This window comes from Lampetra fluviatilis, unplaced genomic scaffold (assembly GCF_964198595.1).
Source record: "Lampetra fluviatilis unplaced genomic scaffold, kcLamFluv1.1 SCAFFOLD_712, whole genome shotgun sequence".
Classification (NCBI taxonomy): Eukaryota; Metazoa; Chordata; class Hyperoartia; order Petromyzontiformes; family Petromyzontidae; genus Lampetra; species Lampetra fluviatilis.
In genome coordinates this window covers 32,501-47,500 of record NW_027621367.1, presented here as the reverse complement: position 1 = coordinate 47,500, position 15,000 = coordinate 32,501, and the positions used below count along the sequence as shown (strand labels likewise).

The 15,000-nt window shown below is 65.1% G+C and overlaps 1 protein-coding gene across 1 annotated transcript in view; it reads right to left on the bottom strand.

Annotated features, from left to right (window-relative positions):
• The window catches only part of LOC144955144 (serine/threonine-protein kinase mTOR-like), a gene marked incomplete at its 3' end in the record, with an annotated part of 48,576 nt that overhangs the window by 1,257 nt on the left and 32,319 nt on the right, over nucleotides 1-15,000 (bottom strand). Inside the window, 4 exon segments of the mRNA XM_078885466.1 lie at nucleotides 1,340-1,457; nucleotides 2,664-2,818; nucleotides 12,365-12,496; nucleotides 13,337-13,462. Coding sequence (XP_078741592.1) covers nucleotides 1,340-1,457; nucleotides 2,664-2,818; nucleotides 12,365-12,496; nucleotides 13,337-13,462 — 531 coding nt within the window.

Here is a 15,000-nt window from a genome sequence, read left to right as displayed (position 1 = left end):
ACCCACGCACCCACTCACGCACTCACCCACCCACCCACCCACCCACCCACTCACCCACCCACCCACTCACTCACTCACTCACCCACCCAATCACTCACCCACCCACCCACCCAATCACTCACCCACCCACTCACTCACTCACTCACCCACCCACCCACTTCACCCACCCACCCACTCACCCACCCACCCACTCACCCACCCCACCCACCCACCCACCCACTCACCCACCCACCCACTCACCCACCCACCCACCACCCACCCACTCACCCACCCACCCACCCACCCATTCACCCACCCACCCACCCACTCACCCACCCACCCACTCACCCACCCACCCACCCACCCACTCACCCACCCACCCACCCACCCACCCACCCACTCACCCACCCACCCACCCCACTCACTCACTCACTCACCCCACCCACCCACTAACCCACCCACCCACTCACCCACCCACCCACTCACCCCACCCACTCACCCACCCACCCACTCACCCACCCATCCACTCACCCACCCACCCACCCACTCACCCACCCACCCACCCACCCACCCATTCACCCACCCACCCACCCACTCACCCACTCACCCACCCACTCACCCACTCACCCACCCACCCACCCACCCACTCACCCACTCACCCACCCACCCACTCACCCACCCACCCACTCACTCACCCACCCACCTACCCACTCACTCACTCACCCACCCACACACCCACCCACACACCCACCCACACACTCACTCACCCACTCACCCACCCACCCACACACTCACTCACCCACTCACCCACCCACGCACCCACTCACCCACTCACCCACCCACCCACACACCCACCCACTCACTCACTCACTCACCCACCCACCCACCCACTCACCCACCCACCCACTCACTCACTCACCCACTCACTCACTCACCCACCCAATCACTCACCCACCCACCCACCCACCCAATCACTCACCCACCCACGCACCCACTCACCCACTCACCCACCCACCCACTCACCCACCCACCCACTCACCCACCCACCCACCCACCCACTCACCCACCCACCCACCCACCCACCCACTCACCCACCCACCCACCCACACACTCACTCACCCACTCACCCACCCACGCACCCACTCACCCACTCACCCACCCACCCACACACCCACCCACTCACTCACTCACTCACCCACCCACCCACCCACTCACCCACCCACCCACTCACCCACTCACCCACCCACTCACCCACCCACCCACTCACCCACCCACCCACCCACCCACCCACCCACTCACCCACCCACCCACTCACCCACTCACCCACCCACCCACTCACCCACCCACCCACCACCCTCACCTTGTACCAGGTGTGGTCCAGCGCTGTGCTGTGGCTGTAGTACTGCAACACCTGAGGGATGGTCGATTCGTTGATTCCCTGGAGACTCAGCTGCCACTCGCCCAGCTTGAGATAGCATCTGGAGACACGGGGAGACACGGTGAGACACGGGGAGACACGGGGAGACACGGGGAGACACGGGGAGACACGGGGAGACACGGAGAGAGACACGGAGAGACACGGGGAGACACGGGGAGACACGGGGAGAGACACGGGGAGACACGGGGAGACACGGGGAGACACGGGGAGACACGGGGAGACACGGGGAGACACGGGGAGACACGGGGAGACACGGGGAGACACGGGGAGACACGGGGAGACACGGGGAGACACGGGGAGACACGGGGAGACACGGGGAGAGACACGGGGAGACACGGGGAGACACGGGGAGAGACACGGGGAGACACGGGGAGACACGGGGAGACACGGGGAGACACGGGGAGACACGGGGAGAGACACGGGGAGACACGGGGAGAGACACGGGGAGACACGGGGAGACACGGGGAGACACGGGGAGACACGGGGAGACACGGGGAGACACGGGGAGACACGGGGAGAGACACGGGGAGACACGGTGAGACACGGTGAGACACAGGGAGACATGGGGAGACACGGAGAGAGACACGGGGAGAGACACGGAGACACACGGAGACACACGGGGGAGACACACAGAGAGACACGGAGAGACACGAGGAGAGACACGGGGAGAGACACACGGAGACACACGGGGAGACGGGGAGACACGGGGAGAGACACACGGAGACACACGGGGAGACACACAGGGAGTGATGCTGGTGATGCTGATGATGGTGGTGGTGATGATGATGGTGGTGGTGGTGATGATGATGGTGGTGGTGATGGCGGTGGTGGCGGTGGTGATTATGGTGGTGGTGGTGATGATTATGGTGGTGGTGGTGATGATGATGGTGGTGGTGATGGCGGTGGTGGTGGTGATGATTATGGTGGTGATGATTATGGTGGTGGTGGTGATGATGATGGTGGTGGTGATGGCGGTGGTGGCGGTGGTGGCGGTGGTGATGATGATGGTGGCGGTGATGATTATGGTGGTGGTGGTGATGGCGGTGGTGATGATGATGGTGGTGGTGGTGATGATGATGGTGGTGATGATTATGGTGGTGGTGGTGATGGCGGTGGTGGCGGTGGTGATGATGATGGTGGCGGTGGTGGCGGTGGTGATGATGCTGCTGATGTTGATGATGGTGCTGATGATGATGATGGTGATGCTGATGCTGATGACGCTGCTGATGTCCACGTTGGTGAGCACCTGGCCAGGAGTTTGCTGAGGCTGAGCTGCGGGTGACCGTCCGTGTCCGTGGGGCTGCTCGCTGCGGCCAGGCCCAGCGCCTGCTGCCCCTGCTGCCCCTGCTGCTGCTGCTGCAGCATCTGCACGAAGTGCTGCATGTGCTGGAAGGCCTCCAGCTGCGAAGAGACGCAGAGACGCAGAGACTCAGAGACGCAGAGACGCAGAGACGCAGAGACGCAGAGACTCAGAGACTCAGAGACGCAGAGACGCAGAGACGCAGAGACGCAGAGACGCAGAGACGCAGAGACGCAGAGACGCAGAGACGCAGAGACGCAGAGACGCAGAGACGCAGAGACGCAGAGACGCAGAGACGCAGAGACTCAGAGACGCAGAGACTCAGAGACGCAGAGACGCAGAGACGCAGAGACGCAGAGACGCAGAGACGCAGAGACGCAGAGACTCAGAGACGCAGAGACGCAGAGACGCAGAGACGCAGAGACGCAGAGACGCAGAGACGCAGAGACGCAGAGACTCAGAGACGCAGAGACGCAGAGACTCAGAGACGCAGAGACGCAGAGACGCAGAGACGCAGAGACGCAGAGACTCAGAGACGCAGAGACGCAGAGACGCAGAGACGCAGAGACGCAGAGACGCAGAGACGCAGAGACGCAGAGACGCAGAGACTCAGAGACGCAGAGACGCAGAGACGCAGAGACTCAGAGACTCAGAGACGCGGAGACTCGGAGACTCAGAGACTCGGAGACGCGGAGACTCGGAGACGCGGAGACGCGGAGAAGCGGAGACGCGGAGACGCGGAGACGCGGACACGCGGAGACGCGGAGACGCGGAGACGCGGAGACGCGGAGACGCGGAGACGCGGAGACTCAGAGACTCAGAGACGCAGAGACGCAGAGACGCAGAGACTCAGAGACGCAGAGACGCAGAGACGCAGAGACGCAGAGACTCAGAGACGCAGAGACGCAGAGACGCAGAGACTCAGAGACGCAGAGACGCAGAGACGCAGAGACGCAGAGAGGCAGAGACGCAGAGACGCAGAGACGCAGAGACGCAGAGACGCAGAGACGCAGAGACTCAGAGACGCAGAGACGCAGAGACGCAGAGACGCAGAGACGCAGAGACGCAGAGACGCAGAGACGCAGAGACGCAGAGACTCAGAGACTCAGAGACTCAGAGACTCAGAGACGCAGAGACTCAGAGACGCAGAGACGCAGAGACGCAGAGACTCAGAGACGCAGAGACTCAGAGACGCAGAGACGCAGAGACGCAGAGACGCAGAGACGCAGAGACGCAGAGACGCAGAGACGCAGAGACGCAGAGACGCAGAGACTCAGAGACGCAGAGACGCAGAGACTCAGAGACTCAGAGACTCAGAGACGCAGAGACGCAGAGACGCAGAGACGCAGAGACGCAGAGACTCAGAGACGCAGAGACGCAGAGACTCAGAGACTCAGAGACGCAGAGACGCAGAGACGCAGTGACGCAGAGACGCAGAGACGCAGAGACGCAGAGACTCAGAGACGCAGAGACGCAGAGACGCAGAGACGCAGAGACGCAGAGACGCAGAGACGCAGAGACTCAGAGACGCAGAGACGCAGAGACGCAGAGACGCAGAGACTCAGAGACGCAGAGACGCAGAGACGCAGAGACGCAGAGACGCAGAGACGCAGAGACGCAGAGACGCAGAGACGCAGAGACGCAGAGACGCAGAGACGCAGAGACGCAGAGACGCAGAGACTCAGAGACGCAGAGACGCAGAGACTCAGAGACGCAGAGACGCAGAGACGCAGAGACGCAGAGACTCAGAGACGCAGAGACGCAGAGACGCAGAGACGCAGAGACGCAGAGACGCAGAGACGCAGAGACGCAGAGACGCAGAGACGCAGAGACTCAGAGACGCAGAGACGCAGAGACCAGAGACGCAGAGACTCAGAGACTCAGAGACGCAGAGACGCAGAGACGCAGAGACTCAGAGACGCAGAGACGCAGAGACGCAGAGACGCAGAGACGCAGAGACGCAGAGACGCAGAGACGCAGAGACGCAGAGACGCAGAGACGCAGAGACGCAGAGACTCAGAGACGCAGAGACGCAGAGACGCAGAGACTCAGAGACGCAGAGACGCAGAGACGCAGAGACGCAGAGACGCAGAGACGCAGAGACTCAGAGACGCAGAGACGCAGAGACGCAGAGACTCAGAGACGCAGAGACGCAGAGACGCAGAGACGCAGAGACGCAGTGACTCAGAGACGCAGAGACGCAGAGACGCAGAGACGCAGAGACGCAGAGACGCAGAGACTCAGAGACGCAGAGACGCAGAGACGCAGAGACGCAGAGACTCAGAGACGCAGAGACGCAGAGACGCAGAGACGCAGAGACTCAGAGACGCAGAGACGCAGAGACGCAGAGACGCAGAGACGCAGAGACGCAGAGACGCAGAGACGCAGAGACTCAGAGACGCAGAGACGCAGAGACGCAGAGACGCAGAGACGCAGAGACGCAGAGACTCAGAGACGCAGAGACGCAGAGACGCAGAGACGCAGAGACGCAGAGACGCAGAGACTCAGAGACACAGAGACTCAGAGACACGGAGACTCGGAGACGCAGAGACGCAGAGACGCAGAGACGCAGAGACTCAGAGACTCAGAGACTCAGAGACGCAGAGACGCAGAGACTCAGAGACGCAGAGACGCAGAGACTCAGAGACGCAGAGACTCAGAGACGCAGAGACGCAGAGACGCAGAGACGCAGAGACTCAGAGACTCAGAGACACAGAGACTCAGAGACACAGAGACTCAGAGACACAGAGACTCAGAGACGCAGAGACGCAGAGACGCAGAGACGCAGAGACGCAGAGACGCAGGTCAACTCGCCTAGCCTGCCAGCAGGGTCATCTACCCACTAACCTACTCACTCACGCAGTCACCCACCCACCCACTCACCCACCCACCCACTCACCCACCCACCCACTCACTCACCCACCCACTCACCCACCCACCCACCCACCCACTCACTCACCCCCACCCACCCACCCACCCACTCACCCACCCACCCACCCACCCACTCACCCACCCACCCACCAACCCACCCACCAACTCACCCACCCACTCACCCACTCACCCAGTGACTCACCCACCCACCCACCCACTCACCCACCCACCCACCCACTCACCCACCCACTCACCCACTCACCCACCCACTCACCCACTCACCCACCCACCACCCACCCACCCACTCACCCACCCACCCACCTACCCACCCACCCACCCACCCACTCACCCACCCACCCACCCACTCACCCACCCACCCACCCACCCACCCACCACTCACCCACTCACCCACCCACCCACTCACCCACCCACCCACCCACTCACCCACCCACCCACCCACCACTCACCCACCCACCCACCCACTCACCCACCCACCCACCCACCCACTCACCCACCCACCCACCCACCCACTCACCCACCCACCCACCCACCCACTCACCCACCCACTCACCCACCCACCCACCCACTCACCCACTCACCCACCCACCCACCCACTCACCCACCCACCCACCCACCCACTCACCCACTCACCCACCCACCCACCCACCCACTCACCCACCCACCCACCCACTCACCCACTCACCCACCCACCCACCCACCCACCCACTCACCCCCACCCACCCACTCACCCACCCACCCACCCTATCACCCACCCACTCACCCCACCCACTCACCCACCCACTCACCCACCCACCCACCCACCCACTCACCCACCCACCCACTCACCCACCCACCCACCCACCCACTCACTCACCCACCCACTCACCCACCCACTCACCCACCCCACCCACCCACTCACCCACTCACCCACCCACTCACCCACCCACCCACCCACCCACCCACCCACTCACCCACCCACCCACCCACCCACTCACCCACCCACCCACTCACCCACCCACCCACTCACCAACCCACCCACCCACCCACTCACCCACCCACCCACTCACCCACCCACCCACTCACCCACCCACTCACCCACCCACCCACCCACTCACCCACCCACCCACCCACTCACCCACTCACCCACCCACCCACTCACCCACCCACCCACCCACCCACTCACCCACCCACCCACCCACCCACCCACCCACCCACTCACCCACCCACCCACCCACCCACCTTCTGGTTGCTTTTCCACATGTACTTCATGTAGGCGTACGTGACGCTCACCCACCCACTCACCCACCCACTCACCCACCCACCCACCCACCCCACCCACCCACTCACCCACCCACTCACCCCACCCACTCACCCACCCACTCACCCACCCACTCACCCACCCACCCACCCACCCCACCCACTCACCCACCCACCCACCCACTCACCCACCCACCCACCTTCTGGTTGCTTTTCCACATGTACTTCATGTAGGCGTACGTGACGCTCACCCACCCACTCACCCACCCACTCACCCACCCACTCACCCACCCACTCACCCACGCCCACTCACCCACCCACCCACTCACCCACCCACCCACTCACCCACCCACCCACTCACCCACCCACTCACCCACCCACTCACCCACCCACTCACCCACCCACCCACTCACCCACCCACCCACCCACCCACCCACCCACTCACCCACCCACCCACTCACCACCCACCCACCCTATCACCCACCCACTCACCCACCCACTCACCCACCCACTCACCCACCCACCCACCCACCCACTCACCCACCCACCCACTCACCCACCCACCCACCCACCCACCCACTCACTCCACCCACCCACTCACCCACCCACTCACCCACCCACCCACCCACTCACCCACTCACCCACCCACTCACCCACCCACCCACCCACCCACCCACCCACTCACCCACCCACCCACCCACCCACTCACCCACCCACCCACTCACCCACCCACCCACTCACCAACCCACCCACCCACCCACTCACCCACCCACCCACTCACCCACCCACCCACTCACCCACCCACTCACCCACCCACCCACCCACTCACCCACCCACCCACCCACTCACCCCACTCACCCACCCACCCACTCACCCACCCACCCACCCACCCACTCACCCACCCACCCACCCACCCACCCACTCACCCACCCACCCACCCACCCACCTTCTGGTTGCTTTTCCACATGTACTTCATGTAGGCGTACGTGACGCTCACCCACCCACTCACCCACCCACTCACCCACCCACCCACCCACCCACCCACTCACCCACCCACTCACCCACCCCACTCACCCACCCACTCACCCACCCACTCACCCACCCACCCACCCACCCACCCACTCACCCACCCACCCACCCACTCACCCACCCACCCACCTTCTGGTTGCTTTTCCACATGTACTTCATGTAGGCGTACGTGACGCTCACCCACCCACTCACCCACCCACTCACCCACCCACTCACCCACCCACCCACCCACCCACTCACCCACCCACCCACTCACCCACCCACCCACTCACCCACCCACCCACTCACCCACCCACCCACCCACCCACCCACTCACCCACCCACTCACCCACCCACTCACCCACCCACTCACCCACCCACTCACCCACCCACCCACCCACCCACCCACTCACCCACCCACCCACCCACTCACCCACCCACCCACCCACCCACCTTCTGGTTGCTTTTCCACATGTACTTCATGTAGGCGTACGTGACGCTCACCCACCCACTCACCCACCCACCCACCCACTCACCCACCCACCCACCCACCCACCCACCCACTCACCCACCCACCCACCCACTCACCCACCCACTCACCCACCCACCCACTCACCCACCCACCCACCCACTCACCCACCCACCCACTCACCCACCCACCCACCCACTCACCCACCCACCCACCCACCCACCCACTCACCCACCCACCCACTCACCCACCCACTCACCCACCCACCCACTCACCCACCCACCCACTCACCCACTCACCCACCCACCCACCCACCTTCTGGTTGCTTTTCCACATGTACTTCATGTAGGCGTACGTGACGCTCACCCACCCACTCACCCACCCACCCACCCACTCACCCACCCACCCACCCACTCACCCACTCACCCACCCACCCACCCACTCACCCACCCACCCACCCACCCACTCACCCACCCACTCACCCACCCACCCACTCACCCACCCACCCACCCACCCACTCACCCACTCACCCACCCACCCACCCACCCACCCACTCACCCACCCACCCACCCACCCACCCACCTTCTGGTTGCTTTTCCACATGTACTTCATGTAGGCGTACGTGACGCTCACCCACCCACTCACCCACCCACTCACCCACCCACCCACCCACCCACCCACCCACTCACCCACCCACCCACCCACTCACCCACCCACCCACCCACCCACTCACCCACCCACCCACCCACTCACCCACCCACTCACCCACCCACCCACTCACCCACCCACCCACTCACCCACTCACCCACCCACCCACCCACCCACCCACTCACCCACCCACCCACTCACCCACCCACCCACCCACTCACCCACCCACCCACCCACCCACCCACTCACCCACCCACCCACCCACTCACCCACCCACTCACCCACCCACCCACCCACCCACTCACCCACCCACCCACCTTCTGGTTGCTTTTCCACATGTACTTCATGTAGGCGTACGTGACGCTCACCCACCCACTCACCCACCCACTCACCCACCCACCCACCCACCCACCCACTCACCCACCCACCCACCCACCCACCCACCCACTCACCCACTCACCCACCCACCCACCCACTCACCCACCCACCCACCCACTCACCCACCCACTCACCCACCCACTCACCCACCCACCCACCCACCCACCCACTCACCCACCCACCCACCTACCCACCCACCCACCCACCCACTCACCCACCCACTCACCCACCCACCCACCCACTCACCCACTCACCCACCCACCCACTCACCCACCCACCCACCCACTCACCCACCCACCCACTCACCCACCCACCCACCCACCCACTCACCCACCCACTCACCCACCCACCTACCCACCCACCCACCCACTCACCCACCCACCTACCCACCCACCCACTCACCCACCCACCCACCCACCCACTCACCCACCCACCCACCCACTCACTCACCCACCCACCCACCCACCCACCCACCCACCCACCCACCCACCCACCCACTCACCCACTCACCCACCCACCCACCCACCCACCCACTCACCCACCCACCCACTCACCCACCCACTCACCCACCCACCCACCCTATCACCCACCCACTCACCCACCCACTCACCCACCCACTCACCCACTCACCCACTCACCCACCCACTCACCCACCCACCCACTCACCCACCCACCCACCCACCCACCCACTCACTCACCCACCCACTCACCCACCCACTCACCCACCCACCCACCCACTCACCCACCCACCCACCCACTCACCCACCCACTCACCCACCCACCCACCCACCCACCCACTCACCCACCCACCCACCCACCCACTCACCCACCCACCCACTCACCCACCCACCCACTCACCAACCCACCCACCCACCCACTCACCCACCCACCCACCCACTCACCCACCCACCCACTCACCCACCCACTCACCCACCCACCCACCCACCCACTCACCCACCCACCCACCCACTCACCCACTCACCCACCCACCCACTCACCCACCCACCCACCCACCCACTCACCCACCCACCCACCCACTCACCCACCCACCCACCCACCCACCTTCTGGTTGCTTTTCCACATGTACTTCATGTAGGCGTACGTGACGCTCACCCACCCACTCACCCACCCACTCACCCACCCACCCACCCACCCACCCACCCACCCACCCACTCACCCACCCACTCACCCACCCACTCACCCACCCACTCACCCACCCACCCACCCACCCACTCACCCACCCACCCACCCACCCACTCACCCACCCACCCACCTTCTGGTTGCTTTTCCACATGTACTTCATGTAGGCGTACGTGACGCTCACCCACCCACTCACCCACCCACTCACCCACCCACCCACCCACCCACCCACTCACCCACCCACCCACTCACCCACCCACCCACTCACCCACCCACCCACCCACCCACCCACTCACCCACCCACTCACCCACCCACCCACCCACTCACCCACCCACTCACCCACCCACTCACCCACCCACTCACCCACCCACTCACCCACCCACTCACCCACCCACTCACCCACCCACTCACCCACCCACCCACCCACTCACCCACCCACCCACCCACCCACCTTCTGGTTGCTTTTCCACATGTACTTCATGTAGGCGTACGTGACGCTCACCCACCCACCCACCCACTCACCCACCCACCCACTCACCCACCCACCCACTCACCCACCCACCCACCCACTCACCCACCCACCCACCCACTCACCCACCCACCCACCCACCCACCCACTCACCCACCCACCCACCCACTCACCCACCCACTCACCCACCCACTCACCCACCCACCCACCCACCCACCCACCCACTCACCCACCCACCCACTCACCCACCCACCCACCCACTCACCCACCCACCCACCCACCCACCCACTCACCCACCCACCCACCCACTCACCCACCCACTCACCCACCCACCCACCCACCCACCCACCTTCTGGTTGCTTTTCCACATGTACTTCATGTAGGCGTACGTGACGCTCACCCACCCACTCACCCACCCACCCACCCACCCACTCACCCACCCACCCACCCACCCACCCACTCACCCACTCACCCACCCACCCACCCACTCACCCACCCACCCACCCACTCACCCACCCACTCACCCACCCACCCACTCACCCACCCACCCACCCACCCACCCACCCACCCACTCACCCACCCACCCACCCACCCACCCACTCACCCACCCACCCACCCACTCACCCACCCACCCACCCACCCACCCACCTTCTGGTTGCTTTTCCACATGTACTTCATGTAGGCGTACGTGACGCTCACCCACCCACTCACCCACCCACTCACCCACCCACCCACCCACTCACCCACCCACCCACCCACCCACTCACCCACTCACCCACCCACCCACCCACTCACCCACCCACCCACCCACTCACCCACCCACTCACCCACCCACCCACTCACCCACCCACCCACTCACCCACTCACCCACCCACCCACCCACCCACCCACTCACCCACCCACCCACTCACCCACCCACCCACCCACTCACCCACCCACCCACCCACCCACCCACCCACTCACCCACCCACCCACCCACCCACTCACCCACCCACCCACCCACCCACCCACCCACTCACCCACCCACCCACCCACCTTCTGGTTGCTTTTCCACATGTACTTCATGTAGGCGTACGTGACGCTCACCCACCCACTCACCCACCCACTCACCCACCCACCCACCCACTCACCCACCCACCCACCCACCCACTCACCCACTCACCCACCCACCCACCCACTCACCCACCCACCCACCCACCCACCCACCCACTCACCCACCCACCCACCCACCCACCCACTCACCCACCCACCCACTCACCCACTCACCCACCCACCCACCCACCCACTCACCCACCCACCCACCCACCCACCCACTCACCCACTCACCCACCCACCCACCCACCCACCCACTCACCCACTCACCCACCCACCCACCCACCCACTCACCCACCCACCCACCCACCCACCTTCTGGTTGCTTTTCCACATGTACTTCATGTAGGCGTACGTGACGCGTGGGTGAGACGTGGGCAGCTGCTGGTCGAGGTGCGTCGACGGGTCGACGTTCAGCAACGTCACCAGCGTCTTGTGAGCCAGCGCCTGCGGGCACACAGACAAAGGTGACCCAGGTAGCCTTCCGTGGACTGATCAAGGGGGGGGCGCGGCAAAGCGGCAACGGGCTTTGCCGTTGGTCGGCGAGTCGCCCGGACACTCAAGCACTCACTCACCCAACCACCCACCCACTCACCCACTCACTCACTCACCCACCCACACACTCACCCACCCACCCACCCACTCACCCACCCACCGACCAAACCACCCACTCACCCACCCACCCACCCACTGACTCACCCACCCACTCACCCATTCGCCCACCCACTCACCCACCTACCCACTCACCCACTCACTCACCCACTCACTCACCCACTGACTCACCCACAGACTCACCCACCCGCCCACCCGCCCACCCGCCCACCCGCCCACCCGCCCACTCGCCCACTCACCCACCCACCGACTCACCCACCAACCGACTCACCCACCCACCCACCCACCCGCCCACCCGCTCGCCCACCCGCCCACCCGCCCACCCGCCCACCCGCCCACTCGCCCACTCACCCACCCACCGACTCACCCACCAACCGACTCACCCACCCACCCGCCCACCCACCCACCCGCTCACCCACCCACTCACTCACTCACCCACTCACCCACTGACTCACCCACCCACAGACTCACCCGCCCACAGACTCACCCGCCCACAGACTCACCCGCCCACAGACTCACCCACCCAGAGACTCACCCGCCCACAGACTCACCCGCCCACAGACTCACCCGCCCACAGACTCACCCGCCCACAGACTCACCCGCCCACAGACTCACCCGCCCACAGACTCACCCGCCCACCCACCGCCCCGTCCACCCGCCCGCCCGCCCACTCACCAGTCTGCGACTCTTGCCACACAGGCTGGCATACTTGAGTAGAGTGCGCATGTTCTGGTTGATGCTCAACACCAGCGAACGAACCATCAGCACCTTCTGCCAGTCCTCCACGATCCGCTGGCATCCCTACTCCCTCACACACGTGCAGAGGTGGGTGGGTGAGTGGGTGGGTGGGTGGGTGAGTGGGTGGGTGGGTGAGTGGGTGAGTGGGTGAGTGGGTGAGTGGGTGGGTGAGTGGGTGAGTGGGTGAGTGAGTGGGTGGGTGAGTGAGTGGGTGGGTGAGTGGGTGGGTGAGTGAGTGGGTGGGTGAGTGGGTGGGTGGGTGAGTGAGTGGGTGGGTGGGTGAGTGGGTGAGTGGGTGAGTGGGTGGGTGGGTGAGTGAGTGGGTGAGTGGGTGGGTGGGTGAGTGGGTGGGTGAGTGAGTGGGTGGGTGAGTGGGTGAGTGGGTGGGTGAGTGGGTGAGTGGGTGAGTGAGTGGGTGAGTGGGTGGGTGAGTGGGTGAGTGGGTGGGTGAGTGGGTGGGTGAGTGGGTGGGTGGGTGAGTGGGTGAGTGGGTGGGTGAGTGAGTGGGTGGGTGAGTGAGTGGGTGGGTGAGTGAGTGAGTGGGTGGGTGGGTGGGTGAGTGGGTGGGTGAGTGGGTGGGTGGGTGGGTGAGTGGGTGGGTGGGTGAGTGAGTGGGTGGGTGGGTGAGTGGGTGAGTGGGTGAGTGGGTGGGTGGGTGAGTGAGTGGGTGAGTGGGTGGGTGGGTGGGTGAGTGAGTGGGTGGGTGAGTGAGTGGGTGGGTGAGTGGGTGAGTGGGTGGGTGGGTGGGTGAGTGGGTGAGTGGGTGAGTGAGTGGGTGAGTGGGTGGGTGAGTGGGTGAGTGGGTGGGTGAGTGGGTGGGTGAGTGGGTGGGTGGGTGAGTGGGTGAGTGGGTGAGTGGGTGGGTGAGTGAGTGGGTGGGTGAGTGAGTGGGTGGGTGAGTGGGTGGGTGGGTGAGTGAGTGGGTGGGTGGGTGGGTGAGTGGGTGAGTGGGTGAGTGGGTGGGTGAGTGAGTGGGTGAGTGGGTGGGTGGGTGGGTGAGTGGGTGAGTGGGTGGGTGGGTGGGTGGGTGAGTGGGTGGGTGAGTGGATGGGTGGGTGAGTGGGTGGGTGGGTGAGTGGGTGGGTGGGTGGGTGAGTGGGTGGGTGGGTGGGTGGGTGGGTGGGTGGGTGGGTGGGTGAGTGAGTGAGTGAGTGAGTGGGTGGGTGGGTGAGTGGGTGGGTGGGTGAGTGGGTGGGTGAGTGGGTGGGTGGTTGGGTGAGTGGGTGAGTGGGTGGGTGAGTGGGTGGGTGGGTGGGTGGGTGAGTGGGTGGGTGGGTGGGTGAGTGGGTGGGTGGGTGGGTGGGTGAGTGGGTGGGTGGGTTAGTGGGTGGGTGGGTGGGTGAGTGGGTGGGTGGGTTAGTGGGTGGGTGGGTGAGTGGGTGGGTGAGTGGGTGGGTGTCTGTCTGTGTGTGTCTCTGTGTGTCTGTGTGTGTGTGTGTGTGTCTCTGTGAGCTCCTCCGGCAGGCAAGGCTGCGTTGGCTGGGTCATGTAGCCCGCATGCCCAGCCACCGCATGCCTAAACAGCTTTTGTTCGGCCGGATCGAGGGGGCTAAACGGGCGCGGCACGGGCTAGAGAAGAGATGGAGTGATGTGGTACAGGA